Source organism: Theobroma cacao, chromosome 2 (assembly GCF_053813885.1).
Source record: "Theobroma cacao isolate CCN51 chromosome 2, ASM5381388v1, whole genome shotgun sequence".
NCBI lineage: Eukaryota > Viridiplantae > Streptophyta > Magnoliopsida > Malvales > Malvaceae > Theobroma > Theobroma cacao.
Genome location: NC_142640.1, coordinates 153110 through 165467, shown reverse-complemented (window position 1 = coordinate 165467; position 12358 = coordinate 153110). Strand labels below are relative to the sequence as shown.

The 12358-nt window shown below is 39.1% G+C and overlaps 4 protein-coding genes across 4 annotated transcripts; 2 read left to right on the top strand and 2 right to left on the bottom strand.

Annotated features, from left to right (window-relative positions):
• The first annotated feature begins 827 nt into the window (after positions 1-827).
• On the top strand, positions 828-3905 carry LOC18606995 (disease resistance family protein / LRR family protein). Its single transcript, XM_018114506.2, has one exon. It carries the CDS (start codon positions 927-929, stop codon positions 3672-3674), a length of 2748 nt encoding a protein of 915 aa, XP_017969995.2. The 5' UTR covers positions 828-926; the 3' UTR covers positions 3675-3905.
• Positions 3906-4511: 606 nt separating this feature from the next.
• Positions 4512-5249, bottom strand: LOC18606994 (uncharacterized). Its single transcript, XM_007040929.3, has 2 exons — positions 4903-5249; positions 4512-4807 (listed from the first exon to the last, which is right to left on the bottom strand). The coding sequence occupies exons 1-2, from the start codon at positions 5138-5140 to the stop codon at positions 4659-4661; spliced, it is 387 nt and encodes a 128-aa protein (XP_007040991.1). The 5' UTR covers positions 5141-5249; the 3' UTR covers positions 4512-4658.
• Positions 5250-6280: 1031 nt separating this feature from the next.
• On the bottom strand, positions 6281-8451 carry LOC18606993 (pentatricopeptide repeat-containing protein At1g33350-like). The gene has a single exon (XM_007040928.3). It carries the CDS (start codon positions 7797-7799, stop codon positions 6492-6494), a length of 1308 nt encoding a protein of 435 aa, XP_007040990.3. The 5' UTR covers positions 7800-8451; the 3' UTR covers positions 6281-6491.
• Positions 8452-10590: 2139 nt separating this feature from the next.
• LOC18606992 (myb-related protein 308-like) lies at positions 10591-12153 on the top strand. The gene is made up of 2 exons (XM_007040927.3): positions 10591-10936; positions 11120-12153. The coding sequence occupies exons 1-2, from the start codon at positions 10807-10809 to the stop codon at positions 12040-12042; spliced, it is 1053 nt and encodes a 350-aa protein (XP_007040989.3). The 5' UTR covers positions 10591-10806; the 3' UTR covers positions 12043-12153.
• Positions 12154-12358: the final 205 nt, after the last annotated feature.

Sequence of the window (12358 nt, the reverse complement as noted above, 5' to 3'; positions counted from 1 at the left end):
CATAATTCACAATTGACCCGGCAAAAGTTGACTGACTTTCATAATTTATTTGTTTTCTTTTTCCATTTTTAAATCCTAATGAAATTGCAAGTTAAATATCTCTTTTACCTTCCCGGGATACACACTATAGTTTTGTTGGATCCAAATCAAATTTAGAATTTTAAACCCCAACTGGGTTTGAGAATATTATTTTATATTGACTTGTATATTTTATTTTATTTCAATTAAATATAAAATCTGTTAAAAAAGAGAGTATAAAAACATGCTTTATTATTTAATCCAAATATATAAATATATATATATATATATATTTATATATAATCAGCTGGAACTTTGTTTACACAAAATAAAAGATTGACCTGATGGGCCCAAACCTCTCGACTAGTGTATCAATGTCCCAAGATAATGATGACGATGATGTTTCGGCTCTGAACCCAAACTCCAAAGTCCAAACACGATGGTCTCCACTCTCCAAAGTGCTGGGCCTTTCTTTTTCCCAGCAAAGGGCCCCTTCTAATATGGTTCCAGTCCTAAATGCTGATACCAATTGCCCCTGCATATACGTAATGCCCGTAATATTAATAAAAAAATAATACGTATCGATATGTTATACCTTAAATGACATGGTACATTCTCGAAATTTCGGTGTTTGAGCTCATAGTAATTTAAGCATACTTATTATACCAAAGTGGAATTGGATAATTAGTATGTAATTTGAGCTCTTGCCGCTGTTACTGGAAAACATGTCTGAATCTGATTACTTCCACAATCCACACCACTTAGCAAGTGGACATGGCACCACATATATAAAAATGGACATAAAGCAAACTTTAGCCAACACCATATCTGACACTGTGCCAAGTGCACAACTCAACTTAAATTTGCTGGCACAGGCAGGCAGCTGATCCAACGAAGCCTTGTTGGTAATGGCTGATTTCAACTCAATTCATCGTCTCCTTGTTTCATATTTGCTCTTTCTCCTTCTCCTCAATTCAAATTCACGACTTGTCGTCTGCTCCGCTGATGTCAAATGCACAGACGCCGAAAGAAGAGCACTTGTTGGCCTCAGAGAAGGTCTCACCGACCCTTCCGGCATGCTCTCTTCCTGGGTGGGCCTAGATTGTTGCACATGGAAAGGCATCAAATGCCACAACCAAACAGGACGTGTCACCAAGCTCGACCTTAGAAATCCGTATCAGTTAATCAATGGTGGAGCAGGTGATCCAACAGCATATAAACGCTCCTGTTTGGGAGGTGAGATCAACCATTCTTTGCTCCACTTGGAATATCTGACTTATCTGGACCTTAGCCTGAATGATTTTGAAGGACTTGAAATTCCCGACTTCTTTGGCCATCTCCGAAATTTGAGATATCTCAATCTCTCATTTGCTTCATTTGCTGGAGAGATTCCTCCTTGTCTAGGGAATTTGACAAGCTTGCAGTATCTGGACCTCTATGCAGACTCGTACAGCAGTACAGGCCTCAGGGAATTACGTTCAGGGAGTCTGAAATGGCTTTCAGATCTCTCTTCTTTAAAATATCTAAACCTGGGATTTGCCAAACTCGATAGCATAGGTGAGAATTGGCTGCAAATATTTAATATGCTTCCTTCCTTGGTAGACTTACGCTTGCACTGGTGTGAACTTAAAGGTCTCCCATTGTCATTACCATCCATTAACTTCACCTCACTTTCAGTTCTTGATTTGTCAGAGAATTCTTTTAATTCTGTTGTTCCCCAATGGTTGTTCAATCTCACCGATCTCACAGAACTGTATCTGACATGGGACTTTTTCAGCGGTTCAATTCCTGCTGAATTTGCAAACCTGAAAAATCTCCAAGTCCTTGATTTGTCTGATAATTTGAACCTCGAGGGTCAAATTCCTGGATTATTTGGAAATCTTAGCAAACTGCAGATTCTAGATCTTTCTTCAAACAATTTCCATGGTGAGATTCATGAACTTTTTAGTGGTTTCTCAAGTGACCCAAACAATAAGTTAGAGTCACTTGATCTCAGTTCCAACTCATTGATTGGGGAACTGCCCGAGTCCTTAGGATTGCTTAAACACTTACAACACCTATACCTCTCTGGCAACTCTTTCTGGGGCTCAATTCCATCATCTATTGGAAGCTTGCCAGCGCTGAGAAAATTAGACCTGTCATATAATATGATGAATGGTACAATTCCTGAAAGCTTTGGGCAACTCTCACAGCTAGTTGAAATGAACCTTGTCGCAAATTCTTGGAAGGGTATCTTGAAAGAAGCCCACCTCATGAATCTCAGAAGATTAAAGCATGTTCGTCTCACAACAGACCCTTCAAGGTCCTTGGCTTTCCGTGTGTCCTACAAGTGGTTTCCTCCTTTCAAACTTAAGTCTATCCAACTTGAGAACTGCATGGTGGGCCCCTCATTTCCAGTATGGGTTCAAGTTCAAAATGATCTTAACTCTGTCATCTTAAAAAATGTTGGAATATCTGACTCCATACCAGGGAAATGGTTTTCAGAAGTGTCTGCTCAAGTCACTTATTTGGTTCTATCCCAAAACCAAATCAGGGGGAAGTTGCCGCCCCAGTTACAATTTCCATATTTAAACGTCGTTGATCTGAGTTCTAATTACTTTGAGGGTCCTCTCCCGCCTTGGTCTACTAACGCAACCGATGTATTCCTTCAAGAAAATTCATTTTCAGGGCCAATACCTGAAAACATTGGGGTCTTGATGCCACGGCTGCAGAAATTATACGTTTCTAGGAATAATCTGAGTGGTAGAATCCCATCATCCATGTGTGACCTCGAGGCGCTGCAAATTTTATCCCTTAGAAACAACAAGTTTTCTGGAGAACTCCCCAACTGTTGGTATCGATCATTAACGTTATGGGGCATTGATATATCAAGTAATAGTTTGACTGGAAACATCCCAAGTTCCTTTGGTTTCCTATCTTCTCTAAGTGTGCTGCTGTTGAGCAACAACAACCTGGAAGGGGAGATCCCATCTTCGTTGCAAAATTGCTCCGGTTTGACAAGCATGGACCTTGGAGGTAATAAATTTTTAGGGAGTCTACCTTGGTGGGTTGAAAAATTATCGTCCTTTTTCATGCTTCGTCTCGGCTCAAACTTTATCAGTGGGCCGATACCTGACCAGTTCTGTAACCTTCAAAATTTTCACATATTAGATCTTTCCCACAACAAAATTTCAGGGTCCATTCCCAAGTGTATTGGTAATCTGACCGCACTAGTCCATGGTAAGAGCAGCGAGGTATTTGAAGGGCTAATAAAGGTGGTAACAAGAGGAAGAGATCCCGAATATAGCAGCGTTGAGGCAAGTATGAACAGCATTGACCTTTCGGGGAATTACCTTGCAGGAGAAATCCCTGATGAGATCAGAAGCCTTTCTGCCCTGCGCATCTTGAATTTGTCAAGTAATTTCCTGAGCAAGAGCATTGCTGAGAAAATTGGAAACTTGCAACTGCTGGAGTCGCTTGATCTGTCACACAACCATCTTTCAGGGGCAATCCCGCAAAGCTTGACATCTCTGGCTTCTTTGACTCGATTAAACCTGTCATACAACAACTTTTCTGGAAGGATCCCTCTCCTCCCAAAATTCAATGATTCCTCCATTTATGATGGGAATCCATTGCTATGCGGGGCTCCACTTCCAACCAAGTGCCCAGACAAATAGACACTGCTTGTGTTGGTGGAGGCATTGCAGGCATAAGTAGTCTTACAAATTACAACGCAGCACTTTCAAATAAAGAATACTATATATTTGTACAAAACTAAATGCTGTCTTTAGTCCAAATCCTATCTCATTTGGATTATGCATTGTCCCTCCTTGGCAAAACATGCCAACCTTCCTCTTTGCGGGTTCAAGTTATTAATGGCATGGAACTGCATTTTTCTCGAGTGTTTACCTAATCCATCCTGTCTAAGCCTTCTTTGCCCATTCAACCACCTGTAAGTGATTCGGAACAGAAAAAAACAGACACAGACACATCGCAAGTAGTTGATTGCCGATTTAACCACGGGCATCAACCCCCACCATCCTTGAAAAGTTTCTAAATTGACATCTCTAAACAGGAAATTGGCAAAAATGGAATTCGACCCAGCCTTCCACTTATCTACACAAAGATTTCATATAGACTATAGGCAATGTGCTCTATCCACTGGCAATGCTTTTCCAGCGTCTATGACTTTGGGAAGTAAAAAATTGACGGGGGACAAACCTTCCTGCACAACGATTCTAAGTCCAGACCACACCAACACCATGAATGACTTAACATTTTCTACACATAACCAACACGTTTAACTTACTGGTTTCTGCATAGGAGCATATGGTATGGGCATTGGGCAACAACAATCTTTCCCCACCCAAGTTCATCTGTGCTTTCTTTCTGATTAACAATGGACATGCAAATTCTACTTTCCATCCATGCCTTAATTCTATTTTCAAGTCCCTTTGAGGGAAATAAAAATCACTCTCAATACAGTTGAGTAAACTAAACTAAACTTGCAAAAATGAAGACAACCATGAATGAATTCCTACTGCTAGTAAGCTAAGGCATTATCAATTCAATTCCAAGTGAAAAAAGCTCGAGTACAACATAGAAAGGGGAAAAAGCCAACAAAAAGAATAACATAAACAGCGGGTGTCGACTGTAGAGAGTCAAAGATTACGCTTCCCCCCGATCTTGCCCTTACCACGGCGCTTCTTTTTGCTGAGTTTTAACTTCTTTTTAGACTTCTTCCCTATTCCACCGGCAGGTTTCAAGGAGGCCTTGGCCTTGCTTTGATCATTGTCAGCCATCTCCACTTCTGCGAAAGCCCAAAGGAAAGTATAAATTATATAATAATTTATAGAACAATCAAGCAGCATGAAAAATCTGAAATTGAAGGGATTGAGTATGTACCCATGAGATTGAGATTGGTTGTTGTTGAATTGGGTGCGGCTACTTGTTCTTCTACTTGCATACGAGTAGAAGAAGCAGAGGCCGGGGTTGGGGCAAGGGCTGGCATCTTAGGAGCAGCCAGGGCAGCTTCTTGGGCAGCCAGCTTGGCATCATCTTTCTTCTGGTAGAAGGGCTCCACGATCTCCCTCCTTATGGCTCTCAGCCTCTTCTCTCTTTTCGATCTCATCGACTTCGCCATTGTTTTCTTTTTCCCTTTTAGCTTCGTCTTGCTTAATCCTAGTCCTAGGGTTTCCGATTCTCTATATTCACTGCAGTCCAGGTCGAGGGTTTCTGCATATTGGTATTTATAGAAGCGAATCAGCCGCCAACTTTCCTCAAAAATTTAAGGTCTGTTTGGTTGTAGGGCTGCTTTTATCTTTATCTCCTACGCGAATAGGTTTTCTTCCACCTACACTGGCGTTTTATTTATCCAAAGAAAAAATCTGTACTTGAACAGATAGAAAAAGGATAAATCTGTTCCGATTGGAAGTGTAAATGAGTCAATTTATTTGTGAGTTATTCGGATTTCATTTGACTCGTTTAAGTTTTATAATACATGATTGGGATGGATGACGAATTTTACTGAAGATTTGAACTTTTTAACATAGGTTTAAGGTTTAATGACAAAAAGATTAATAGTGAATTATAATCAAAACTTTAAAAAATAGGGTATTTTATCCTTAACATATTATATATATATATATAATATTTATGTACATATTTTAAATTTTTATTTAAATTTTTTTCAAAATAGAACTTAAATTTGAATCGAGTTTTAAAATTTTAACATAAATTAATGACAATTGTGTATAATTGGGTTGGACTCGAGTAATTTGATTATTTTTTGAATCAAGCTCGTGTCTCAGAGTTGTTAATCAAATTCACTCCAACCTAACGTTATGCCTAACATTGTATTGACTCATGTACTTGATTACGTCCATAACCCTAATAAAATTAAATAATACTATAATTGCTATTTAGTATTTAACGTGACCAATAATGACGCAAGTTTTATTTATTTTTTTATTTTATATCTATTAATCAAAAAGAGGGTAAGTTCATAATCTACAAAAATGCAATTACAATTGTGATTGTATTAGAAATTTGTGAAACTTGCTACTCTATCCATCTCCTAATGAGTTCAGTATTCTCTTCGCTCCATGTTTTAACAACAAAAATATGATGAGATTTGAGAAGCAAATTTAATTGCACAATTTACAAATATTCTATTATTCTTACTTGATCCAATCATCCAGTCCGGATGAGTCTGGAGCTTATGCAGATTACTAACATGTTGATTTTTATTTTTAATTTTAAGGTCGAAACCTGGAGGAAAACCTTTATAGCAATCAAACTAATTAGTTTACTGATAATTTTAAGTGTATTAAAATTAAAGATGCTAAAGACCAAGGCATTCTCCTCTGGCATAATCTGTTTTTTAGTAGCCCAATACGACAGGTAAGTAGAGTTGCAGCAGCTTGCAAAAAAAGAGCAGAGCACCATTGAGACGGCTTCCGATGCCAATGCCTGTGTTCATAGCTTCCTAGGATTCAGCAACTTGTTATAAAACTAGAGCCCCTGGCCTTCCTCACATTTTGATCAACCATTACTTTCCTAACTCTTTCTGCATCATCCCATTTTCCATTCAACACATATAAATCACATATAAGAGAGTAAACCCCTGCATCGCTCTCTGGCTCGATCATTTCCAACACTTGCTCAGTCACCCTCTCAGCCATCTCAAACTGCCTGTGCTCCTTACAACCCGACAAGAAGGATCCCCAGATAACAACATTGGGTTCCACCTTCATGGTCGTAATAACCTGATAAGCTTCTTCCAGTAACCCTACTTTACCGAACAAGTCAACCATGCACCCATAATGCTGAATTCTTGCCTCCAAACCATTCCGTTCAATCATGTTGAAATACTTGCGGCCCTCCTCTACTAAGCCTTTAAGCGCACATGCATTGAGAATTCCCGTAAAAGTCAACTCATTAGGCCTTACTCCCATGTCTTGCATGGCCTCAAAGAAAGAAAGTGCTTCCTCACTATAGCCATGTTGTGCAAATCCACAAATCAATGCCGTCCAAGTCATTACATTCCTTTGTTGCATCAAGTTGAAAACTATGCAAGCAAGCTTCAGTAAACCACACTTGGCATACATATCAACCAAAATTGTGCCAATTTTGACATCCAAGCCCCACCCATTTTTAACTATAAACCCATGAACCGATTTTCCCACCAATAATCCAAGAGAACCCATGTGAGCGCACCCCCCTAGAGCCAATCCCACTGTCAGTTGGTCAGGTTTGTACCTCTCACTCGCTACCATTTCTCGAAAACATGAGAACCCAGAATTCAGTTTCCCATTATTCATAAAAGCCGCAATCATGGCAGACCAAGAAGCAACATTCCTCAAAGGCATTGCCTCAAAAAGTGCATGAGCTTTGTTTATGTCCCCAGACCTTGAATAGCCAGTTATCATGGTATTCCAGGTGACGACGTTTCTTTCAGGCGTTTCATCGAACAGTTTACGTGCGTAATCGAAGGAAGCGAGGACATATGCATGGAGTAGAGAAGTGGCAACGTAGACGTGGGAAATGAAGCCCAGTTTGAGGATATGGGAGTGGAGGTGGGCAATGAGGTTAGAATTGTGCAGAGGGGCACAGGAGTTGAGCGTGAGAAGTATCGAGAAACTATCAAAGGGAATTGATCGGCGGTGCATTTGGGAGTAAAGGTCCAAGGCTTTGAGAGGAGAGGAAGCATTTTTCAAGGCTAAAGCCCATGAATTGAATGGTCTGATAGTAGATCTAAAGAGGCCACAATAAGAATATGGGGGCATTGTCGGTTGGACCATGGCTTTTGTTTTTCCTCACATCCACTGTTTCAAAAATCAACTTTCATAATCATAATTGATGGAATAGTCCATGTTTAACAAGTCTCTACCACTTGTTTGGTTTGTCAAGAAAGCTCAAGGAAGAGCTTGGAACCTGTATCTTTCTGCTATTATTCACAAGAGGTCTATTAATTCAATCACCACTTAATTGGCCTGCTGGCCAGGACTCACATGGGGTACTTAGCTTGGGTTTGAAGCTTGAACTAGTACTAGTTGATGAAATTTTCGTCCTAGTAAGCTTTTGGTTTGATTATTCACCTCTGCACTCCATGACTTGGTCTATTTTGCAATGATTGCAAAACATCTCTGCCAACTTCTTAGTTACAGAAGACCTTGCAAACCAAAACCCAATTTTCAAGTCAACATTATTGGCGCATTTGAAGCTCTTGGTTGCATGAACATGCACTTCTGTTTAGTCTTTCTTTCAAGACTACAAGGACCGATCGAGACTGGGAGAGAAAGGGTTATGAGCTGTTAATAGTTTTTTCTTGAAATATTTGGTGATCATTTTCTCGAGCTCAAGATCAAACCAACTCTCTGCAACATCTGCTGTCTCTTCACCCTTGAGGCTTGACTTGAAATTTAATTTCTTTTTCAAGATTGCTACCTATCCATGGAGGATAGGATAGACTTGAAATTTAATTTGCTCGCAAGTCCAAGTTTATACGGTTAGCAAAATTGATACTAGTAGCTATCAATCACTCTCACTATTATTATAAATCTAGAAGGTTTGGCTGGTTTTTAACAATTCTTGTCCCTAATCATATGATTAGCAGATTTGACCATTTCCGACAAAGGAAGGACACGGGCAGCTTGCTGTAGCAGTTGCTGCTACTACAAGCAATGGGTAATAGAGTTAAGATCCGCACGATTCCTAGCTGCTGCTTGACATGAAGCACACAAAAATATCAGCAGAATACATTGGATATATACTCCGACATTACCAATTCTGTGAAGCAATCATACGTGATTAATATAACAAATCAATATACGTGAAGAAAGGCGTTTTTAATGAAGAAAAAGTTATTATTAAACATTGATGGTTTCACAAGTGGGGATAATCAAGTCTGCTGGGGTTTTGATTGCAGTGAAAAACTTAAAAGATGTAATCATGCAACTGTCGGTAACATTATTAATTACTATATATTAAGACTAAAGTATGAAAATAGGGTGGTGGTCCAAGGTGTTTAATTATGATCATACACATTGTAACTGTCTATGACAGGACTCGACCCCTCCAGCCCCACTTCTCCCTAAACCATATATAGGCTAAAACATTATTTTACAACTCTCAAAGCAAGGATGATAACAGCATCCAAAACGTACTAATGAATCTCTTGGTCACACCTGCGGGCTGGAGACTAGAGCAGTGATGAATGATGATCTTTTTTTTTTTTGAACAGCCAAATTCAACACATCATCTCAGTGCTTCAAATTTATCTATGTAGATGGCAAGTACTGGTACAAAGTCTTTGACACTGACACAAGAACACCATAGCTTTGGACAGAAAGAAGAAAAAACAAACAACACTGATGAATGATGATCTGCAACTTAATTAATTAAGAACAACCTCATCATACAGGATACCCTTGCTTCCTTTGGATGATGAATACACTTTTCAATTATCCCAACAATCTGTTCACGGACTTGCCTGCTTCAATTCACATTCTGCACGGATGCTTTCGTCAGCTGCGATTCTCTAAAATAGGACAATTAGGATACTGTTCGTTCATGGAGAAAACAATATGACGGAGAGATTTTAGTTAGTTAATTGCCACTTACTAGCTCCGACTGCAATGATTTCAGAGGGAAACCAGATTGACACTACATTTTTTTTTTTTTTTTTGTGGAAGAAGGTTCATGGACAAGTGTTTTTTTCAAAGTCTGTAATTGCTTTGTAATGTCACCCCATTGATTGCAGGCATTGCTTTTCCACGTGATTTCCTCCTTTAAAACCTGAAGGAATAGAAAAAGGAAAAAGATTATGTGAAAAGTTCTGTTTCAACTTTTAAAATCAGAGGAAATTAGGGAGAGCAGACATATCGAATCATCATCATCTTCGTTGACACCAAGAAATTGACATTCTCAAGCAACGGTTGAGCGGAGAAAGGAGATGCCAATCTACGCATGTGGTGTATATATATAGTTAAATAGTACTAGTAGTTTCTGCATAGCACAAATTAAGACAAAAGTCTTTAGAGATCATTGGCATGTTTGAATTTGGATGCAAGAAATCATGTCGGTTATCCTTGAATCATGAAGTCTTCCCCTAAATGGTCAAATTATCATTCATCCTCCACCCTTAATCATATCTCTTCTTCTTTCCCATTCCATACTTGGATTATTTTTTATATCTCTAATTTTCTCAAACATTATTGGATTCCATCCTACCCTTTCCACTATATGTTAATAGAATGCTAAAGCTAGCTAATATGCTCATGGGATATCAATTGTAAACTTTGAAATAGCGGAATGTATGACTTTGAGTTTACCAATTGTCTTCTTCTCCCATCAACGAAAAACTTCCCTTTCTGTCAAGTGATCTGTTTACGGGGCATGCATAATAATTATTTTTATTTTATCGAGCATATACATTTATATATCATCAATGCTAGCTAGAAAGGGTTTTTTTTAATATATAGTTAAAAGCAAATGATGAAGAGACAAGGCTTGGAAGCTACCAAAATACTCGATTGAGAGTAGTGGCCCTTAAATTTCATGATGATTACTCCACCCCAAGTTAAATTTCCTGCTTCTCTATCTAGATATCTCCATCATACACGTATAATTAAGTAGCCAAATTTGGAACAACAAACACCTGTATATTTAGAGGAGACGAGGGATGGTTTTGTGAAATTAATTGGAGCAAGAAATATAAGCAAAGCAGCTGATCTCCAGCTTGCCTCCCACCAAATGGTGAGTTGAGCTGTGATATATTCATCTGGAGATTGAATTAAGATCAATAGGATGGTCCATCACTGCTGCAACAAACAGAAAGTCAAGAGAGGGCTGTGGTCTCCCGAGGAAGATGAGAAGCTAGTCAGATACATAACCACCCATGGCCATGCTTCTTGGAGTTCTGTTCCAAAACTAGCAGGTGTATTAATTATTTGTATATGCATGCACACTCTTCTCAATTTCAAAGAATATTCCGATCTGTCTTTGAACTAACCACATTGTTTTTAATTAAGTGTCCTCTGGTACCAATGATCATAGTCCATATATACATATCGATCGTTCTGAAATGGCCAAATGGGTTTTGATCTTGAGCTTCTTGCAGGCTTGCAGAGGTGTGGTAAGAGCTGCAGACTGAGGTGGATAAACTACTTGAGGCCGGATCTCAAAAGGGGTTCATTTACTCCACAAGAAGAGAGGATTATCATTGATGTTCATAGAATACTAGGCAATAGATGGGCTCAGATAGCTAAGCACTTGCCAGGTAGGACAGACAACGAGGTCAAGAACTTCTGGAATTCATGCATCAAGAAGAAGCTTATCGCACAGGGGTTAGATCCCAACACTCACAACCTCCTTCCTAATCCAATTTATAACATTAATGGGAGTAGTAATTATGGCAAAAGTTCATGCAAGCTCTCCAGCTGTATCTATGATGAACAACCAACCTTCAGGAGTACTGTAATTTCAGTAGTAGGGAATGATGATTCTTATCCGGTAGATATGAAACCACCTTCCCTGATCACTAGTCTACCAGCTGCTTCATCAGTTCCAGTTCCAGTTCCGGCTCCTCCTGACGATGGTTATTATAGCCAGTCTTGTTCAACATTATTGCATGAAGGTATCTCAACCATACCAACCGGTGAATTCCAAGACCAAAAGCGTGACATAGTTCAGACAATCCGAGAACAAAATCCGCATGCTTCAAAGGAATCGCCGAGGCGATCGTCCTGGGAAAGCCTACTCATCCCATTCTCCTCTACTCATCCTTCATACCATCAACCTGGGTTGGGGCGCAGTGATTGCATGTGGGAATGGGATGGTATTGAACCCACAGAAAATAAAGCAGTAGTATTGCACAGGAAACAACAAGCAGTAGCCAATCCACCAGAGCAGAGGGTTTGCGAAGTGGAAATTGAAAAACGAAAGGACTACTACTTCAGCGGAGCTCAGGATAAGGAAATGGAAGCTTCATTTGAGAGTTATTGTAACTTTGAGTTTGATACGTTAGTGTCCTATGGAATATAATGCCAGTCCCATGGAATTAATTGTTACTAGTACTAATATTTTTGTTTCCCTCTATTATAATGTGTACATGGATAGTTTTATGTTATGGTTTTATTTTTATAAATAATTAGTTTTGGTTTTTTTCTTTTAATTTTTGCAAAAGCCTAAATCCTAATTGTAGTCAAAATGGTAAAGGTTAAGACAAATGGAGTCCTAATGCTAGTAATAGTACGTATTCAAGTAGAGGCATCCTCAAAACGGAAAATTAAAAAAATAAATAAATAAAAGAGAGTCAGAGGTGGTCACGTGGGCTGCACATGCTTCCCGGACAAGCACA

Bases quoted from the DNA above. Each gene is read 5' to 3' on its own strand.
- LOC18606995 (XM_018114506.2), top strand. From the start codon at position 927: ATGGCTGATTTCAACTCAATTCATCGTCTCCTTGTTTCATATTTGCTC.
- LOC18606994 (XM_007040929.3), bottom strand. From the start codon at position 5,140: ATGGCGAAGTCGATGAGATCGAAAAGAGAGAAGAGGCTGAGAGCCATA. The intron at 4,808-4,902 runs GTACATACTCAA...GGGCTTTCGCAG, and splicing joins AACCAATCTCAATCTCATGG to AAGTGGAGATGGCTGACAAT.
- LOC18606993 (XM_007040928.3), bottom strand. From the start codon at position 7,799: ATGGTCCAACCGACAATGCCCCCATATTCTTATTGTGGCCTCTTTAGA.
- LOC18606992 (XM_007040927.3), top strand. From the start codon at position 10,807: ATGGTCCATCACTGCTGCAACAAACAGAAAGTCAAGAGAGGGCTGTGG. The intron at 10,937-11,119 runs GTGTATTAATTA...AGCTTCTTGCAG, and splicing joins TTCTGTTCCAAAACTAGCAG to GCTTGCAGAGGTGTGGTAAG.